Below are 18,708 nucleotides of genomic sequence, written 5' to 3'. Positions count from 1 at the left end.
TTAAAATAAGAGACAAGAAACAAATTAAATAAACATTTTATAAAATAATAAAATTAATACATTGGATTAAATAAGTAAATACAATCGTATTTAAACTAATTATATAAATGTGATTGTTAAAAAAATACAATTTAGTTAAATTAAAACTAAATAAATGACTAAAACTTGCATTTAATAAAACTAATGCTGTGTAGAATAATATAATATACAAGATTATTAAACTAACTACATCAATTACAATAAATCGAATAAAATAAAGTAAACGTGATATAAATAAATGATATAAAACTAATAAATTTGATAAAAATAAATATATTAATAAAATACACCAAAGTCTACAGTGTGATTAGAAAAAAAATGATGTAATAGTAACATAAACTGAATAGTTCACACATTTTAAATTATTATACAATTAAAATAATAACTTTTTAGGATATGGTGCCTCCCTCGTACGGTATTGATGAGATGTGGGGGTCTGTGGCATCTAAAAAAATCCCTGTGGGTATTCCCTAAAACTCTTCTCAACTGACATAAATGGATGAACAAAGACTGTATTCACCCCTTATTATGTATGTTATATCATAATTCCTTACCATTTATTTTTTAAATGTTTATTTTCCTTACAAATATCCTTATTTTTGTACTTAGACTACATTTATTTTCTTGCTGTATTAAGAGCTGCTCCCTCTGGCTATATTTTCTTTGTATCCTATATAAGAAAAGGAAGTTATGCAGCCATGTTCGTTTGTAAATCTTGATATTTAAAAAAAAAAAAAAAAAAAAAAAAAAAAATCCCTGCAGGTGTAGTTCTCTCTGTGTACGCACGGGGGCGTCTGGGCTGGGACAGTCAGATCCCAGCTGAGTCGCTCCGCTCGTCCACACTAGGCGGCGTTCACTCTCTCAATCTGACCATCACTCCGCGAAACCGGAAGGGGCTGTTTGAATGTGTCATACCATGTAGCTCCAGTCTGAAATTAAACAGTCCGATGATGGCAGGCATTTGAAAACCGCTTTCTGCTAACGGAAGAATACTACAGATAATGTAGCTGGACACACGCCGAAAGATCGTCACCTTTTAACCGCCACTCTCTCCATCAGCAGATCGGAAGCGACAATCGATCCATATTTAAACCTTCGTCCATTTCCCTAGAGGTGAGCTAACTACTATTATATCAGCGGCTGCATGCGATCTGAAATATGGCGTATTTAAAGCTTTTCCCCCAGCTAAGTGAATATTAACCTGCGCATTGATTGTGTGCAGTGTCAACTCTGTGTTATGAGCTGTCAGATGATGTGACGTTAGCTTTAGCCCGTCGCATTCACACGCCTTCTACTGCCCTTCATTCACATTTAAACACCTCATTCAGTGACAGTCTGCAGGGACTTCAGCTGCTCGTGTGGTTGGAACTATTGAAAGATTTGTAATTGTTGGAAAAACTGCGTTGAAGTATGTGCGTGACAGGCAGCAGGCAGCTAGTTGCTAACTAGCCTAGCGAATATTCTGGCTAATGCTGACGCGTTAATGCTGGTGTGACGTCACACACACAGCTGAGGCCCTTTACTGTACAGCACTGAACTGTACTTTACTACATTAAGCCCTCCTAGTGTGCAACTGTTTTTTTTTTTTTTTTTACATTTATTATATATTTTGTTGTATTTTTTAATATTTGGAACATTTAATTAATATAAAAAACTAAACTGTACATTAATGTATGTTACTTACATAAATGCACAATGCTATGTGAGTATTCTTGCATGTTTGCTGTTCTCTGGTGTGGGTTTATGGTCATGCAGGTAAATAATTTATTATTAATGAAAAGTTTTATTTTGATTTGTTTTTATTTAATGATTTATTTATTTAATTAGTAGTATTTATATTAACATTTTTTTATGATTTAATTCATCGAATGAAGGGGCCGCAAGGTAATGTTAAGGGATCTGTGGAAATTTTTAGAGTAAAAATATTCAAAATTAATAAATAAATAAGCAAGATTATAAAATAAATAAATAATCATAATAATGCCATTAAAATGAAGAGTTCATGAAAATTGACATTAAAATAAGATAGCGAGTAAATAATAAATACTTTATAACAGTGCTATAAAAAGTAGAAAAAACAAATATGCAACTTAATTGAAATTAAATATTTTCCAAATAATATTTAAGACACATTTTTTATTATTAATTGTTCACTGAATGAAATATACTATTTTTTTCTTTCTTTTTTTTTTTTTTTGGAATAATCGGGTTTCCCTCATATGTTGATGATCATATTCGGGACGGGTCCGTGTCAGCTTAAAGATTGAAAACCCCTGATTTAATAAAGGTTTAGCTTTCTTTAAACTTACTAACCTCCTTCAGTTCCCTTGTGAACGCTCCTTTGGGAAATCCAGCCATATAAAATGGAGCAGAGCTAATTACACAATACATATGCACTTATTGTCTTATGCTTATGGTTTAATTTTCAGAGAATTAATATTATTTTCTAGGTATCAATCTCATCTGACAGTGTGGCCTTATTGAAACTCATCTGCTCTTTTAGCGTTCTTGTAAACAGCCTTTTCTGCTAAACTGGTTTGTCAGTAGATTTTTAAAGATACAATTTTATGATCTTATTTTTGCTTTCGGAGTTTCGGTATAGTATGTGCACAGTCCTACCGACTGTACATGCTCCCGTATGCATTAGGCTTCAGGTTATAGATTGAGTACTGAAGCCTCAGAATCAGATAACGTTTGTTTTTGTTTTTTTAGTGCCATTGTGTAGATTTATGGCAGAAGACATGGGAGTGTTTTATTACCCTTGTGAAACATGTATTTTGATGTGTTGACTTGCATACTAAAACACATCTAAGTACTAGATTGTAATTTCTGAACTGTAGTGTGTTGTTCAATATTACATTTAATTTTTTTTTAAAGTTTAAAAAAAAAAAAATTGTATATACTACATCGCAGATTATTCATAATGTGGCTACATACTATATGTAAATACACTACAAATTCACAAATGTCAATAGAAATGACATTACATTTTAATTCCACACAATTTTTTGTCAGTACATTCAGCAGTACACTATAACCATATTTCAAAGACAATAGAATAATGAAATTACATAAAAATGTACTTAAGTCTTACTTGACTCAAAAATGTACTTAAGTCTTACTTGACTTAAAATGTACTTAAGTCTTAGCCTACTTGACTTAAAAATGTACTTAAGTCTTACTTGACTTAAAAATGTACTTAAGTCTTACTTGATTTAAAAATGTACTTAAGTCTTACTTGACTTAAAAATGTACTTAAGTCTCACTTGACTTAAAAATGTTCTTAAGTCTAAGCCTACCTGACTTAAAAATGAACTTAAGTCTTAGCCTACCTGACTTAAAAATGGACTTAAGTCTTAGCCTACTTGACTTAAAAATGTACTTAAGTCTTACTTGACTTGAGAATGTTCTTAAGTCTAAGCCTACCTGACTTAAAAATGTACTTAAGTCTTAGCCTACATGACTTACTTAAGTCTTAGCCTACTTGACTTAAAAATGGACTTAAGTCTTACTTGACTTAAGAATGTACTTAAGTCTCACTTGACTTAAAAATGTACTTAAGTCTTGCTTGAAATCACTCTTAAGAACTATTTGCATTTAATATAAATTTAAACTAGAGCACATTTCCTGTGAATTGCAAATCCCTTGCAAATGTTTCAGAAAACATTGCATTTGTTTTACACCAGCGTTTTTTTTTTAAAGTGCATTATTTCCATATATAAGTATACTCCTTTTGAAAGTGTAATTTTTCACAAAGGCACACTTCATAAACATGTTCTTGTTCCATGCTATGCACATTGGCAAGAGGTTATTCCATCATTCACGAAATGACGGATATCTTTGGGCTATTGAAGTTCACTGGTCTAACTTGCTTCTGGCGTAATACTTTGGCTATATTACCCAAGTGTGTGTAGTGTGTTCATTTAGTCCGCTTGGCCAATATGGAATCTGTCCAGTGTGTTTAACCCTGATACAGATGTCTCTGTTGCGTAAAGAGATGCACAAAACCTTCAATTGCTTTTTGCCTGTGGTTTTATTCTGTTACTAAGAACTAAATGTTTATTGAAGACCTTATTTTAAAAAAAAGGGGTTTGTGTTACAGTTGTGTTGGAAACTGAACAAAAAAATTACTTTATTTATTTTTTTAAGACTATGTAAAATATTTTAAATAGTATTCTTGCTAATTTCCTGACCTGTGATTAAAATTAAGAAGACCATTTAAAGACCACTTAATATTTTTCCAATTTTGGCTTGGCCCATTTTTCTATGCCATTGTTTTTTTGGTCTTGCCCATTTGTTTTTTTTTTTCTTTCTATGGTTTCTTGACATTTCTTGGTGATGTTCATCCTGGTTGCTGTTTTCACGGGGTAATAACATGCGTCTCCTTTGACCACATGTGTTCATGTTTAAAGGGGATGGACTCTGATTTCATTTTGATACACACTAGGATGACTTATTGTTTGCACTACAAATTCACTGTGTTTGTCACTATTTCTGATGTGTTTTAATAATCAAATCCCAGCTGATATTGAAATAACAGTTTACTGATGTGTTCATCTTTCTCTCGTTTCCCAAAGAGTGATGTCTGGAGCGTCGAACAATGACTGCCCTCACTTGGAGTGTGTGGGGGAGATCACCAAGGAAGAACTCATTCAGAAGTCTCACGTGAGTCAAACCAAGACCCAGTCGCAACCTTTATCGTATCATTGCTTCCGCCCATGTCTTGTTCCTCAAATGTGTTGTGCATTATTGAGAAAGCAATGACCTCTCTTTTGGAGTTTGTAAAGTTGCACTAATAATGTGTGGCTTCCTGACAAATAAGAGCTTAGGGTTAGAATCAGTGTTTAGTTCTCCATTATAGTCTAAAGCACTAAACCACTAATTGCTTGCTGGCGAAAGAAGATTGTATCTTTTAAAGGCATACTCCACTTTTTTTAGAAATAGGCTCATTTTACCACTCCCCCAGAGTTAAACAGTTGAGTTTTACCATTTTCGAATCCATTCAGACGATTTTCTGATATTTAGAAGAATATCAGTAATGAGACCGTTTCTGGTCTCATTGACTTCTATAGTAGGAAAAAAATATACTATGAAAGTCAATGAGACCAGAAACGGTCTGGTTAGTGATATTCTTCTAAATATCAGAAATAAACTGAATACATCTGAAAACGGTAAAACCCAACTGTTTAACTCTGGGGGAGTGGTAAAATGAGCCTAAGTGGAGTATCCCTTTAATAGAAGTTGTTTTCCCATATGTTCATGTTGCAGAGCTGTGAGCTGCTGTACGTACACATTTTCAAAAATTTTGACATTCAAAAGTTTTTCAAAATCAGTACGATTTTGAAAGAAGTCTCTTGTTCTCACCAAGGCTGGATGTTTTTGATCAAAATACAATAAAAACAGTTATATTTTGAAATAGTTATCATTTTTTCAATAACTTTTCTATTTTAAAATGGAGTTTTTCCAGTATTGGCTGATTTTTTTTTTATTTTTTTTTTTAGTTGTTGTATTTTTTTGTTTTTTTTGCATCATTACTCAAGTCTTCAGTGTCACGTTACCCTTCTGAAATTATTCTAATATGCTGATTTGGTGCTCAAGTAAAAGGATATATTGTTGTTGTGCTTAATATTTTGTGGAAATGGTTATAGATGTTTGTCAGAATTCCTCGTTAAATAGATAGTTCGTAAGAACAGTATTTATTTGAAATAGAAATCTTGGTAACACTTTAGTTTATGGTCCAATTCTCACTATTAACTAGTTGCTTATTAGCATGCATATTATTAGGATATTGGCTGTCCCTCATTTTGTTCCAAACCTGTATGAGTTTCTTCTGTTGAACACAAAAGAAGATATTTTAAAGAATGTTGGTAACTAGACATTCGATGGACCCCATTTACTTCCGTAGTAGGAACAAATAAAGAAATATTAAGAAAATCAATGCTTACTGGCTTTCTTCAACAGAAAGAAAGAAACTCATACAGGTTTGGAACAACTTTAGTGTGAACTGTCTCTTTAAAGTCACCCAATAGCTAAACAAATATGCTGTATAACAAGTTTATTGATGCAAAAGCTGTAGTTAATAGTGAGAACTGGACCCTAATCTAAAGTGTAACACTTACTCTCACTTTTCATCAATTTATTGCATTCCCATTGAATAAAGTATAAATGTGTTTGTTGACAGGGTCAGTGCCAAGACTGTAAAGTCGGAGGACCGAACCTTTGGGCCTGTCTAGAGGTAATTTTGTTTAATACGGATGCACCGATATTAAAATACTGCGTTTTAACATTATACCTTAAAAACTTCCCCAATAAATGGCTGATATTAAAATTTTCTTTTTTTTTCTTTTGATGTTTATCACTCATTCAGAACGGCTGTTCATATGTTGGCTGTGGAGAGTCACATGCGGATCACAGCACTGTCCACTCTCAGGTTAGTCATCGTATTCTCTGTTTCTACCATTTCTTAGCTCCTTTTTACGTCCGTTTTTATTTATAGTATTTTACAAATGTTTTATTTCGTTTAATACATGTACCTGCAGCTTGTGACGTTTCCACCCACAGTGAGTTGTCATTGTACATTTCAGACTTGATGTGTGACCCTCATAGCGATTACATGTGGATCTAGACCGGTGGATCTGATCCCTGATCACACGTGTCACTCTGTGTTGATTTCACGCCTGTTATTCTGAATTTGACCGAGGCTTGAATGATGAGATGAATCACTGAAGTGTGTTTTGAATCCCAGCTTGGCCTGTGGCTGAACTCATCCATTATTAATAAGCGCTCCAGTGGGATCTCACTCCCTTCTAAAGCCCACTCTGATTATTACCCATTACCAAAGCCCCTGTGTGTCTGTGTGAAAACCTCTGAGAGAAGATGGCCATCAGACATACTTCCTTCACAATAACCTGCATTTGTTGCAGTAAACAGAATGCAGGTCAGGTTTTTTATTCTTCAACTAAATGGTTTTCCTCTAGCAAGGATGTACTGCAGATGTATTTTTGTAGACATCACCCTGGTTCCCTCGACAAAAACCCAATAGGGTTCCATTGGCTATTGTAGAAAATAAGCAATGAAACAAACACACTTTTATGATTCTTTCACGTTTGGTTCATCGTAAAAATCTTTGCAAATGAACACAACTTTTATGAATCTTGAAGTCTAAATGCAATCGGCGGAAGTCACATGATTTCAACTTCACCACCTTTAAAGGGGAAATGAAGCAGTGAATCAAGTTAACATGATTTACAAGATAGATTTCCAATATAATCAACAATTATATAAGGAACATTACAAATGTAAACATTTTGAAGAAAAAAAGAAAAAACTTTGTATCTTTCGCCGCCAGGGCGCCGCCATTGTGCAGTTGACGTCACGGGGTTGGTTGGCTCAAGTTTAACAGGCTCTGGGCATTGAAAATCGCGACATCAAACTGACGGCAGACATCGCGAACAATGTTTCTATGTGCAGTTTGTCAACATATAACATGAGACGTCGTCTTTTTGTCTAATATCTGTACCTAACATTAGTCGTTCGCGGTCAAAACACTGGTATAAACACAGTTTGATGTCGCGATTTTCAATGCCCAGAGCCTGTTAAACTTGAGCCAACCAACCCCGTGACGTCACCTGCACAATGGCGGCGCCATGGCGGCGAAAGATACAAAGTTTTTTTCTTTTTTTCTTCTAAATGTTTACATTTGTAATGTTTCTTATATAATTGTTGATTATATTGGAAATCCATCTTGTAAATCATGTAAACTTGATTCACCGCTTCATTTCCCCTTTAAGGCCGTTTACACCTGTTATCAAGATGTGTTTTGGATAATCGGGTCACAGACGTCGCTAAAACGTCCCGGTGTAAATGGGGTCTAAAACATTTTGAGCTTCCAGAGGTAGTCGAAAATGCATGCTTTTGTAGTCCAAGCGCTCATGTGACCCAGTGAGTTCTAACAGCCACAAAACACCATCTACTCTCCGCCTACTGAGTAAACTAGCGAGCTAGTCAGACGGTATTTGAGCTTTGTCGGCATTTAAGACCCAATCTTGGTTTGAAGATGAAAAACTTACCAAGCACAATGTTCTCTCACCATTCCTGATTTCTAACTCGCACTCAAAGCATTTGGCATGATCCGAGCGGCTCAGAGCAGAAACGAAAGCTGCTGCTCTCCGTATGTTTTTTCCGTTGTCTCATTAATATGTAAATTGCACAAGCTTATTTCGTAGTTTCTGTAGGAGAGACAGAAGTTGTGGAAAGTGGGAAAAAAGAGACAGTGAAAGCGGACTAGTGAGTAGATGAGTTTTCCTGTTTGGTTGGTGGTGTTTCTCTTGCTTGCAACCACCTTTTTTAAGAGTTTAAGCTTACATATAATCACAAAGGCTATTTATTTTCCCATTAGGGAAATGCAAGTGTCTTTGTAGACACAAAGATGATTATTATTTAATTATTTTTTTCAATCATGTAAATTCCCTGGGTCACGTGCGTATACCACAATGTATAATGTAGATGAGTTTTCTATTATGTTAGCCTTGCTGTGAGTTCAATTAGATATGGGCATGTATTACATCCTGTCAGTCGGTGTGGTCGGAGTGGCGGATGTTGGCAGGGCTTGTATTTTGGTGCAGCTCTCATAAATGTTTTATCTGCCCCTGTCTGTACCAGTTGTGGTGCCGCAGTGAAAGCCAATCCAGACACATGAATAATGCATAGACCCCTCAGCCACCGCTGTGTGTGCAAACCTTGACCTAACGTCTCCACTCGCCATTTCCACACTACGCTTTCATTTTTGTTGCAATACACTTTTGTTTCACCCTACATTTTTAAGAGTCTTTCTGTTGCATTATATGTGCAAGAAGGAGATCATTGTACTCAAGCTGCTTTTATTTGGGAAGCAGAAAGACACTGATGTTGAAGTTTCAATGTTGGCGTTTCAAACATTTATTTATTGTTGTTGGTACACTGTATTGCCCCACAGTAGTCAAAGTCACATGTTTTGGTGAACTTTGCCATTTTTGAGCTGAAATTTGATTTGATTTTATCCAGAACTTGTGATATTCTTAAAGTACCCCATTATGGATTTTTGAAAATGACCTTTCATGTGGTGTGTAACATTGAATGAAAATATTCTGCGCAGTGGCCCTCCAGGACTGAGTTTGAGGCCACGTTTACACAAAGCCGGGTATTCAGCAAAACAAATATTTTCCCCCTCTCCGTTTTCAAAAATAACATCGTTTACACGTCTGCATAAATACGCTGTCGAGCGCCATCATAACTATGCCAAACCTATAGGCGGCAGTGTAGGGGTTAAGGATAAAGCCATTCAAGCCAATCAGAATCCTCAGAAACGACAAGAGAGAACCTAAAACGCCGTTTCTCCCAGTTCACACGACAACACATAACCGGCGATTTCAGAAATCTCCACTTTGGCCGGAGTTTTTAGAATAGTGATAAAAACGGCGTTTTCGTGTAAATGAAAGGGCAAAACGCAGAGAAATATCTGTGTTTTCCCATCGTGTAAACGGGGCCTGAGATACCCTGATTTAAAGGTAAGTAAATTTGGACATCATCTGCAAAGCAATGAAAAGAGATGGTGTATTTTTGGAAGATTGATCCCAAGGGCAGCATGTAAAGCGAGAATAAGACTGGGCCCAGAACTGATCCCTGAGGCACCCCACTAGTAATCAGGGTTTTCATTGAGTGAAAGGGCCTGAGGTTAAAAGAAAAAGATCTGTCTAACAGATAAGACTGAAACCATTTCAGAGCAGTGCCTGTGATGCCAGCACAGGACTCGAGTCTAGACGAGAATTTTATGGTTAACCGTATTAATCGCTGCAGTCAAATCTAGTACTAGCACAGCAGAGCTTCCAGAATCACAAATTAAAAGAAGATCATTAAAAACTCTTAAAAGACCAGTTTCTGTACTGTCACAGGATTTAAAACCAGACTGAAATTTTTTCACTCATTAGAATTAAGGTGGAATTGAAGTTGGGCTTTTTGAAGACTTTTGATAGAAAAGACAGCTTAGAAACTGGCCTTTAGTTAGACAAATCAGAGGGGTCCAAATTGTGTTTTTTCAAGAGAGGTTGTAAGATAGCCTTTTTAAACATGTACCCAGCTGAAAGAGACATATTTATCAAGTTTAAAATAAAAGGTCCAACCGTGTCTAACAAATCTTTGAACACCTTGGCGGGTAGGCTGTCCAAGGAGCAGACCGAATGTCGAGCACATCGAACCGTCTTTGACAAATCAGTAAAAGATATTGGGATAAAATCTTCAAAGACAGCTGTACATAAAGGTATAATGCTTGGATCATCATCAGGCACAGCACAATGGGTTAATGCCCGGATACTGAGACACTTTTTCAGTGAATAATGTACTAAATCTGTCACGCAGAAGGGCACTAAAAATAATTCCAGTGTGTTCAGGAGGATTAATTATCCTATTTCAAACATTAAAGTTTTAAATCTGAAAGTGCACTGTATATAAAGTTATTGTCTTTCAGAAGTAAGAGTCGACTCTGAGGCGATGAAATGAATCGTTTTTCAAACGAGTCATAAGCCGTTTCGTTGTGACGCCAAGAAGAAACGTTGGCATATTGCGCGCACAGACACCAGGGAAAACTCTTTAGCTGATTCCTGTGGAGACTGGACAGCATCATGTCAGGGAGACCCTGTGCTCTGCAATGTGACTGTAAAGACGGTTTTTATGCACTGCCCAAGGACGAGCATGTGAAGAATCGGTGGTTGGTTAAAATCCATCTTTACCACAATACCCCAGCAGTGTAATCCTAAACTGTTGCTGTGTTCCCTTTATTGTACTGACAACTGCTTCTCAAATCTCAGAGTTCAATGCAGGATTCGCAAACTGCTTGCTTGAGATTGAGAATCATTGAAAATGTGGTGATGTGCAAATGTATATTATGAGGAAATTAAACTGTTCTTCCTTCTCCTCATTCTCATTCTTCTTCTATTCCTCTTTCCACTCGTCGTCCTCCTCTTTCTGATAGATGGTTTGATGGTATTGTCATGGACTCTAACATACTGTGCATCTCTAGAATAGCTATCCTGGAAATCCAGAGTTGTCACGAGAGCACATTTTGAATTTGCTTAGCGAGTCACTCTGGAATCGAGTAATGATGCTCATTGACTATGCCCTTGTAGTCGAGCTACACCAATCACATCGGTGTATCTGAAATAGGTGGGCCAGAGGCGAGAGTACGGTTACGGATACGGCAAGAGTCTAATCTAACAGTTAGCTCCGCTGGTAGCTAAGGATGTGGGGTGTGTTGTGATTGTGATTGGATTGGAAGATTTTCAAATGCATGCTTGGTGCCGCCCCTCGAGTTGGGCAATTTTCATTACTCATTGCCAGACCCTTAATCTTTCAGATTTGGACTGGATTTCCAGGCTAAGTTATAGTATTTTTTTCTAGGGCTGTACTCAAGCAAAAAAAAAAAAAAAAAAAAAATCTTGGTCAACTAAAGTTCTAAAATTTTCATCTAAAAATCGGCTTAAAATTATGTTAGAAAAAAAAACAACCTTTATTAAATTAATTAGCTCCACAGTACTTGGTAGCCTTGCTGTCTGTCTAAATTAAATATAAATAAACATAAAAAACTAGTAGGTTATTTGCAGTATATTAAAATTGTTTTTGTCTTAATTATTTTGCTCTGAAATGAGTCTGACACACGAGTCTGTCAGCGCTGACAGCGTTACATCACGTGCGCCTGCGCAATATAATAGCCTATGATTTCTGAAAATAGAAAATAGTATGTTTTCAACTAGTGATATCACAAGAACTGTTGAGGAATATGCAACATAATTTAGAAAACAATTTTTGACATAAGTTATAACTGTCAGACACTATCATTTCAGCCGCACTGTGCATGTCCTCACACAGAGGGAGGCTTAGGAGACTATAGACTATTAACTTAAAGCTTTTACTCTAAATAAACACAAAAGGCACATCCACTTTAATAAAAAAAATGTATTAAACCAGATCAAGAGCAGAAACGAAATAAAGTGCATTACTGAAAAATAAAGCATTTTAGGCTTAAAACTAACACACAGTCGGCACAGCGCGATTGCGCATTAGGCTTCAAATAACAAATAAAAAAGTAAGGTTATCACACTAAAACATTGAAATATGCAAATTCTGATATGTTAATATAGCCTACTGAAAACAGACAGGGCAAGCTAACGCAGACAAGTTAGCTTGCCACTTTTAAACTGTTGAATTCATTGACTGAATGGAGTCCACAGACTAAATGAGATTAATGCTTCCTACAGTCTCTGTGATGGCCCATTCATGTCAACGCTAATTCTCCAAATGGCCTTCCTCTCCAGCCAGGTGTGATGATGGATTTAGGTCACAGTTTGGAGGTGATGAAACATATATAGAGACTCTGAATCAGTTTGTACTCTGCAACTGTTGCTTGAAAACTTTGCATTTGACCTTTTTCCCCGTTATCAATTTTAACAAAATGCTGCCACACTGTCGATTTCTTTGTTGTTGACATGTTAGAAGAGGACTGACTATTAAACGCTCTCACAATTAATACATAATATTCAGCATCAAACCTTCTATGGCCTACTTATCTGTCTCGCTTCTCCAGTGGGCAGTGGGTTGGGCTAATCCAAAGAATGGTGAAAACAAAGGAGTGTTTTGAAGACAGACTGTTACCTGTAAAAACACCCATTACAAGTTAGTGCTTTTCCACTTGTTGAAATGAGCGCGTCAAAACTGATGAAATGAGTGCGCCTCAGCACGGCAAAACTGATGAAATGAACACGGCAAAAAATAGACCAATAAGAATTTTGGTCGAGCTAGAACGTATCGACAAATTCATCGACTGGGACAGTACAGCTCTATTTTTTTTGTTAATTCTTTTATTTATTTTTTATGTGGTTTAAATTTGTGATTTATATATATATATTTTTTTGCATTTGAATGTTAAACTTGTAGGTACATTTTTATTGTCATTCACATGTCCACCTAAGCACGGTTCCTTTTTCTTCCAGGAGACGCGGCACAACCTGACAGTGAATCTGACCACTTTGAGAGTGTGGTGCTACGCCTGCACAAAGGAGGTGTTCCTGGAAAGAAAACTGGGTCCACACACACACTCACCCAGCTCTGCCAAACCCATCTCTCCAGTACAGGTCAGAGCTCTGACGCGGCTTTCCTTTGAATGTAAAGCAGCAAAACATAGTGTGAAAGTTTGGTTCTGCGTAGGTAAAATCCTCCCATTATTTATATATATATATATATATATATATATGCAACGGCGTCTTTGCAGTGCAAACTTATACGTCCCTATGAAATCCGTTTTATTTTTTCCCAAGTTCCGTTTTATTTATTTTTTCCTCCCAAATTCCGTTTTTTCCATTTTATTTTTTGGGAATTTGTTTTTTACCCTTGACTGTTATTTTAGTCATAAAAGAGTGTGCTTTTAAAGTTAATGATTAAAAAGTATACAAATAAAATAGGAATTACCTTAAATTTATTGAAGTAACAGACATTTACTCAGTAGCCTTTTCATGACAAACACTGCATGATGCAAAATAACACTGCACTCTTCAAGTAACAACAAAATATGGTTATGAGCTTTAAACTGTCCAGATTTTACAATGACATAATATTTCTCAGTTATGTTTTGAATGCTGAACATTATCAGTGTTCAGCTGATTGTTTTAATTTAATTTAAAGAAAGACAGCACACCTGTTAATTTTGAGGCCACAGATTTTGTGAACATCGTTTATGGGCAAGCAAGTACTCTTGTTTGCTGTTTTGCATAAGGTGTGCTGTTGTTGATCATCTCTGTTCTCTCAGGACTCCAAAGCTCCCGGGAGCCCCACCTCCTTGAGAATCCCTCCCACGGGAAACTGTGATGACCTGGACATGGAAACTGAGGAGGAGGACGAACTGAGGACCAGAGGTCCTTCATCTCTCATGTCTTGAGTTCTGTGCTTTTGCTCTGCATTGCAAACACTGTTAGTCTGAACCTGGTCACCTGTTTCTCCTCACAGGTCTGACTGGACTGAAGAACATCGGCAATACCTGCTACATGAATGCAGCGCTCCAGGCGCTCTCTAACTGGTAAGAACCACAGAAATCGCTCATGTGCTGTAATTGTTCTCTTCCAGTCTCTTCCACTCCCTCTTTTTGGTTTCTCTTCTAGTCCTCCACTGACTCAGTTTTTCTTGGACTGTGGCGGTCTGGTGAAGACAGACAAGAAGCCAGCGCTATGCAAGAGCTATCAGAAACTCATCACAGACCTGTGGCACAAAAACAGGTACACTCGTCTTGTGCCATTTCCTATTTTATTCTCATTGTTTCCTCAAGAAACTAGTTTTCATTAAAGTTTTATTGTGCATGTGTGTGTGTGTGTGTTTGCAGGAACTCCTATGTTGTTCCCACAAATCTATTCCAGGGCATTAAGGCTGTAAACCCAATGTTTCGTGGTTATTCCCAACAGGTATTCACCATTATTACTATTCTGCCCTATATTATGGCCTATATTATTGTTCAAAAGTTTGAGTTTTATTTAGCAAGGATACATTAAATTGATCAAACGTGTCAGTAAAGACATTTTATGTTTCATAAAAATTATATTTTATATTAATGTTGTTTTTTTCCCCTGTGAATCAAAGAATCCTGAAAAAATGAGACAATTGTTTTCAACTTTGATAATAAGAAGAATTGTTCAAATCAGCACATTAGATTGATTTCTGAAGGATCATGTGACACTAAAGACTGGAGTAATGATTCTGAAAATTCAGCTTTGACATCACAGGAATAAATTATATTTTGAAAATACTAAAATCGAATACAGTTATTTAAAATTGTAATTATTTCTCAATTTTTCTATCTAATAAATACCGCTTTGTTTAGCATAAGAAATGTCTTTCAAAAACATATAAAGTCTTACAGACTCCAAGTTTTTGAAAATTAGTGTATTTTAAAATATTCATTCTATTTGGTCAATTTATGCACAATAAAAAACTAAAATCATTTGTTGATGACAGTTGCTTTTGTGAATTTAAGCATCACAACATTACAATGTACAGAATGAAAAACATTAATTTTAAGATTTGCTAAAGATACGTGTTATTAAATTATTAGTGTTTAAGGGTAAACTAAATATAAAAATAGGAGGAATTATTATCCACTATGAAATATCCAGTACCATCCAATACACTAAAACTAATATATTAATTGTAGGCAAATTCTCTAAAATTGTCTGTTAACGATATGAAAAACAACATTTTGGGAACTGTAAGGCCCTATGACTTCCACAATGTGGAAACCCTGTTATTAAACTCTGTCGTGCAGCACATTGACAAAAAGCCTGTTTTATTGTATTTTCATTGTTCATTTGATTAGATTTATTCAATTATTCATGTTTTATAGGCCCGTAAATTCCTATAAAAATACATTTTCGGAGAGAACTAGCTTCACCCCGACCAGCCAAAATTAGTCAACCAATGGCATGAGTTTGTGGCGGCACTATCCTTTCATTTCAACCAATGACAGATGATGTCAAGCTCGAATGATCCTGCTAGCAGAGGGAATTTCATCTGTTATAGCCTTTGTTCTTTTTTTTCATCCTTTTTCTTGCCATACTTTGTCCTCCATCTGCATTTAAAAAGTAAAGACCATGTTTTAGTCTTGAATATGAGAGATGTTGTTCTCTTATATGGAGCACAAACTGATTCAAACTGTGGCCCACATCTATTGTCACGCCTGGCTGGAGAGGAAGGCCGTTTGGAGAATTAGCGTTGACATGAATGGGCCATCACAGGCTTTTCAGAGACTGTAGGAAGCATTAATCTCATTTTCAGACTCAGTCTGTGGACTCCAGTAGAGGGGGCATTCAGTCAATGAAGTCCTTGTTTTAAAGTCAACCCCTCTACTAAGTATGAAGGGAAATGGGCATTGGTTGACATCATCATACAGCCAGGAAACCCTTTGTTCTTGTGTTGCATTGACTTTATACAGCGATGGCCTTCTGGTCTAATTTGCTGTGTTCTGTTGTAGGATTTTTAATATCAGGATGTTAGAATGCCAGTTGGCTTTGTTGCCATGTGGATGAGCCAGTAATGACTAATGTTCTCATAAGCTTCAGCTGTTCCTATGGTGATGGGGTCTCTGGCTAATCTCTGATTTATAAAAGGGATGCTTCATGAATGTTGCATTCTTTTTATAATACCAGTAAACTGTGTGCGTGACTGTCATTGTCAGAGCACACGTCAGGATTTGACCGTCAAATGTAATGGACAGGTCTACAAGACAAATGTAATTGAAGAGATAGTTTACCCAAAAATGTAAATTTTGTCATTTGCTGGCCGAGATATCAATACTGGCAGATATATCTGCTAATTTTTTCTCTATCACCTCCTGCTATTGGACAGACTTGCAGAATAATTAATGGTTGACTATGAATACAGGCTTTCGCATTAGAGGAACGTTTTCTTAGTAACTATAACTAATGACAGAGGTACCCACTTTTTGGCGCACTGCAGGGACTGGGAAAAAATGTCGTTCTAGGAAGGAACGCCTTTTGGTGGTCTAAATTAAAGTAGGGTTTAACCCACACAATAGGAACGATCAGTGATGTAATTGTACGTTGATTGGCCATTTTTAAAAAGTTGTGTAAACACGGCTTACTCCACAAACATGGAAAACAGCGACAGATGGACTGATGCCACATTCCAGGCACTTTCCAGGGATATTAAGACGAATTAAGTAAATTCGGCCACAATTTAACTAAATTTAAACATGGATTTAACTGAAACAAGGGAGCATGTGAATAAAAAATGCCACCACAATTTAATAAACGGGGAGTTCTTAATTTGTGGTCACGATAACTAGTTTTCTTCCACATATCGTGCAGGACTGCTTAAAATAATGTCTTTCAGGCGCTGGAAATGTTTGATTTATTCATCCACTCCACTAGATGGCAGTGCAAGTCCAAGATATTGCTATATTGGGCAGCGCAACATAAACAAATTACTGAGTGCATCTTTAAAGGCTGGTTAACACCAAGAACAATATCTATAAATATAACAATAATTTTTGAAGCGTCCATTATAACGTGCTGTTTATTTTAAGCGAAGTTGTCAATATTTTTATCATTCATCAGCTGAAAAAAGGCTTGCTGAAAGTGAATTTAATGATAATGTTCCTCTGTAGAGTGAACTTCCTTATTCTTATTGAATTAGAACGATTATTACAACTTTGTAGTCAAGTTGTTAGCATTATAGTTCCATTTCTTGGCGTGAACGGCCCTTAGCATAGAGTTTAAACATTCTTTTATTGTTCTTATTTTGTAAAACACTAAAATCTCTCTCCATCCTAAGGACTCTCAGGAGTTCCTGCGTTGTCTGATGGACCAACTCCACGAGGAGCTCAAAGAGCTCATTCCTGAACCCGAGGACCCAAACCAAGCTGTGGTCATGGATGAGAGTCCTGACGAGGACAACCACAGCCAATCAGACGACTTCCAGTCCTGTGAGTCGTGCGGCAGCAGCGATCATGCCGAAAGCGAAGGCCCCAGAGTCCCAGAAGACATCAACGAAGCTGAGATGCTGATGCCTGAGCAGAACCAAAACAACCGGGATTGGCAGAAAGAGAAAAATCTCATCAACAACCTGTACCGTGCCGGTTCCCATTGTGACCTGGATAAAGACGTGGACACGACCACCGAGTCTAGGCCAATTATCAGCAGCCAAGGAGCCATTAAAGCTCAGGGCCGAACTTCAGGTGAACATATTAAGACGTTAATGAAATGAAGTTAATTATACTATAGGGCTGGGTAATAAATATCGATTTCTCGATATTAATCGATTCTCATTTTTACGAACCGATATCCATTCTTAAATCTCAAGAATCGATTAGTCATCCTGTTTCATTTGAATGAATGGAACATTGTATCGCGGCTGCGCGCATCCAAAAACTCACAATAATCTTTGTCCTTTGTTACTATTGATATGAAACAAAGTCTCAATTTTCAAATTACGTCCATTTTCTTTAGAAATTCAAATACATAAATAACGTTTTGGCGCTGTGGCGTGAGATCGCTCTGGCGCAGCTTAAGAGAAGCAGCAGCGCTGATCTTTCTTCCGGCTTAATAATACCAGTCACAGTGCAAAATAAACATGAATGAGCATCTGAAAGTGTGTTAAAAGATAGAGTTCAACTTATCGAAATCCGTATCATGTCACATTGATTCGCTCAATCAGCGTTTCAACCGTGGAAAGACGTCTTGTGTCTTGTTTACCTCAGAAAACCCACATAAACTCGTTAGTCAGCTAGAAAAAAATAACTCTAGAGAGGAGCATTTTGCTAAATATATACACCATATTACATATGCATTATAATCTTAATGTTCTTCAATATTTAATGCATATTTGAATAAATCTGGCAAGTTTTTATGACAGACACCATTTAAATGTTTATATTTCATATATATTTTTATTATAAAAATAAATCAAAGTGTAATTTAAGTGTTTGTATAGCTACAAAACAGTTCATTATTACCTTTATATTAGGCTATAATGAAGCCTATAGGCTACAACTAGACTCCCATAGTTTACAGCATTAGTTTAGAGATTTGATTTCCTTGAGAAAGTTTGCCATTTATTGTAACTGATATCCAAAATAATCAA

General features: G+C 36.3%; 1 protein-coding gene across 2 annotated transcripts in view; it reads left to right on the top strand.

Moving 5' to 3' along the window:
• The first annotated feature begins 864 nt into the window (after window positions 1-864).
• Window positions 865-18,708, top strand: part of usp33 (ubiquitin specific peptidase 33) — a 42,067-nt gene continuing 24,223 nt past the window's right edge. For both annotated transcript variants that reach the window (XM_039661236.2, XM_039661234.2), the window contains exons 1-10: window positions 865-1,152; window positions 4,617-4,704; window positions 6,221-6,274; window positions 6,407-6,469; window positions 13,059-13,199; window positions 13,871-13,976; window positions 14,068-14,137; window positions 14,220-14,333; window positions 14,438-14,516; window positions 17,401-17,803. In XM_039661236.2, coding sequence (XP_039517170.2) covers window positions 4,621-4,704; window positions 6,221-6,274; window positions 6,407-6,469; window positions 13,059-13,199; window positions 13,871-13,976; window positions 14,068-14,137; window positions 14,220-14,333; window positions 14,438-14,516; window positions 17,401-17,803 — 1,114 coding nt within the window. In that variant the 5' untranslated portion in view covers window positions 865-1,152; window positions 4,617-4,620. The remainder of the gene's footprint in view (window positions 1,153-4,616; window positions 4,705-6,220; window positions 6,275-6,406; window positions 6,470-13,058; window positions 13,200-13,870; window positions 13,977-14,067; window positions 14,138-14,219; window positions 14,334-14,437; window positions 14,517-17,400; window positions 17,804-18,708) is intronic.

Source organism: Pimephales promelas, chromosome 5 (assembly GCF_988280905.1).
Source record: "Pimephales promelas chromosome 5, fPimPro1.hap1.1, whole genome shotgun sequence".
NCBI lineage: Eukaryota > Metazoa > Chordata > Actinopteri > Cypriniformes > Leuciscidae > Pimephales > Pimephales promelas.
The sequence above is the reverse complement of the archived record's forward strand: the minus strand, read 5'-3'. Positions and strand labels throughout refer to the sequence as shown.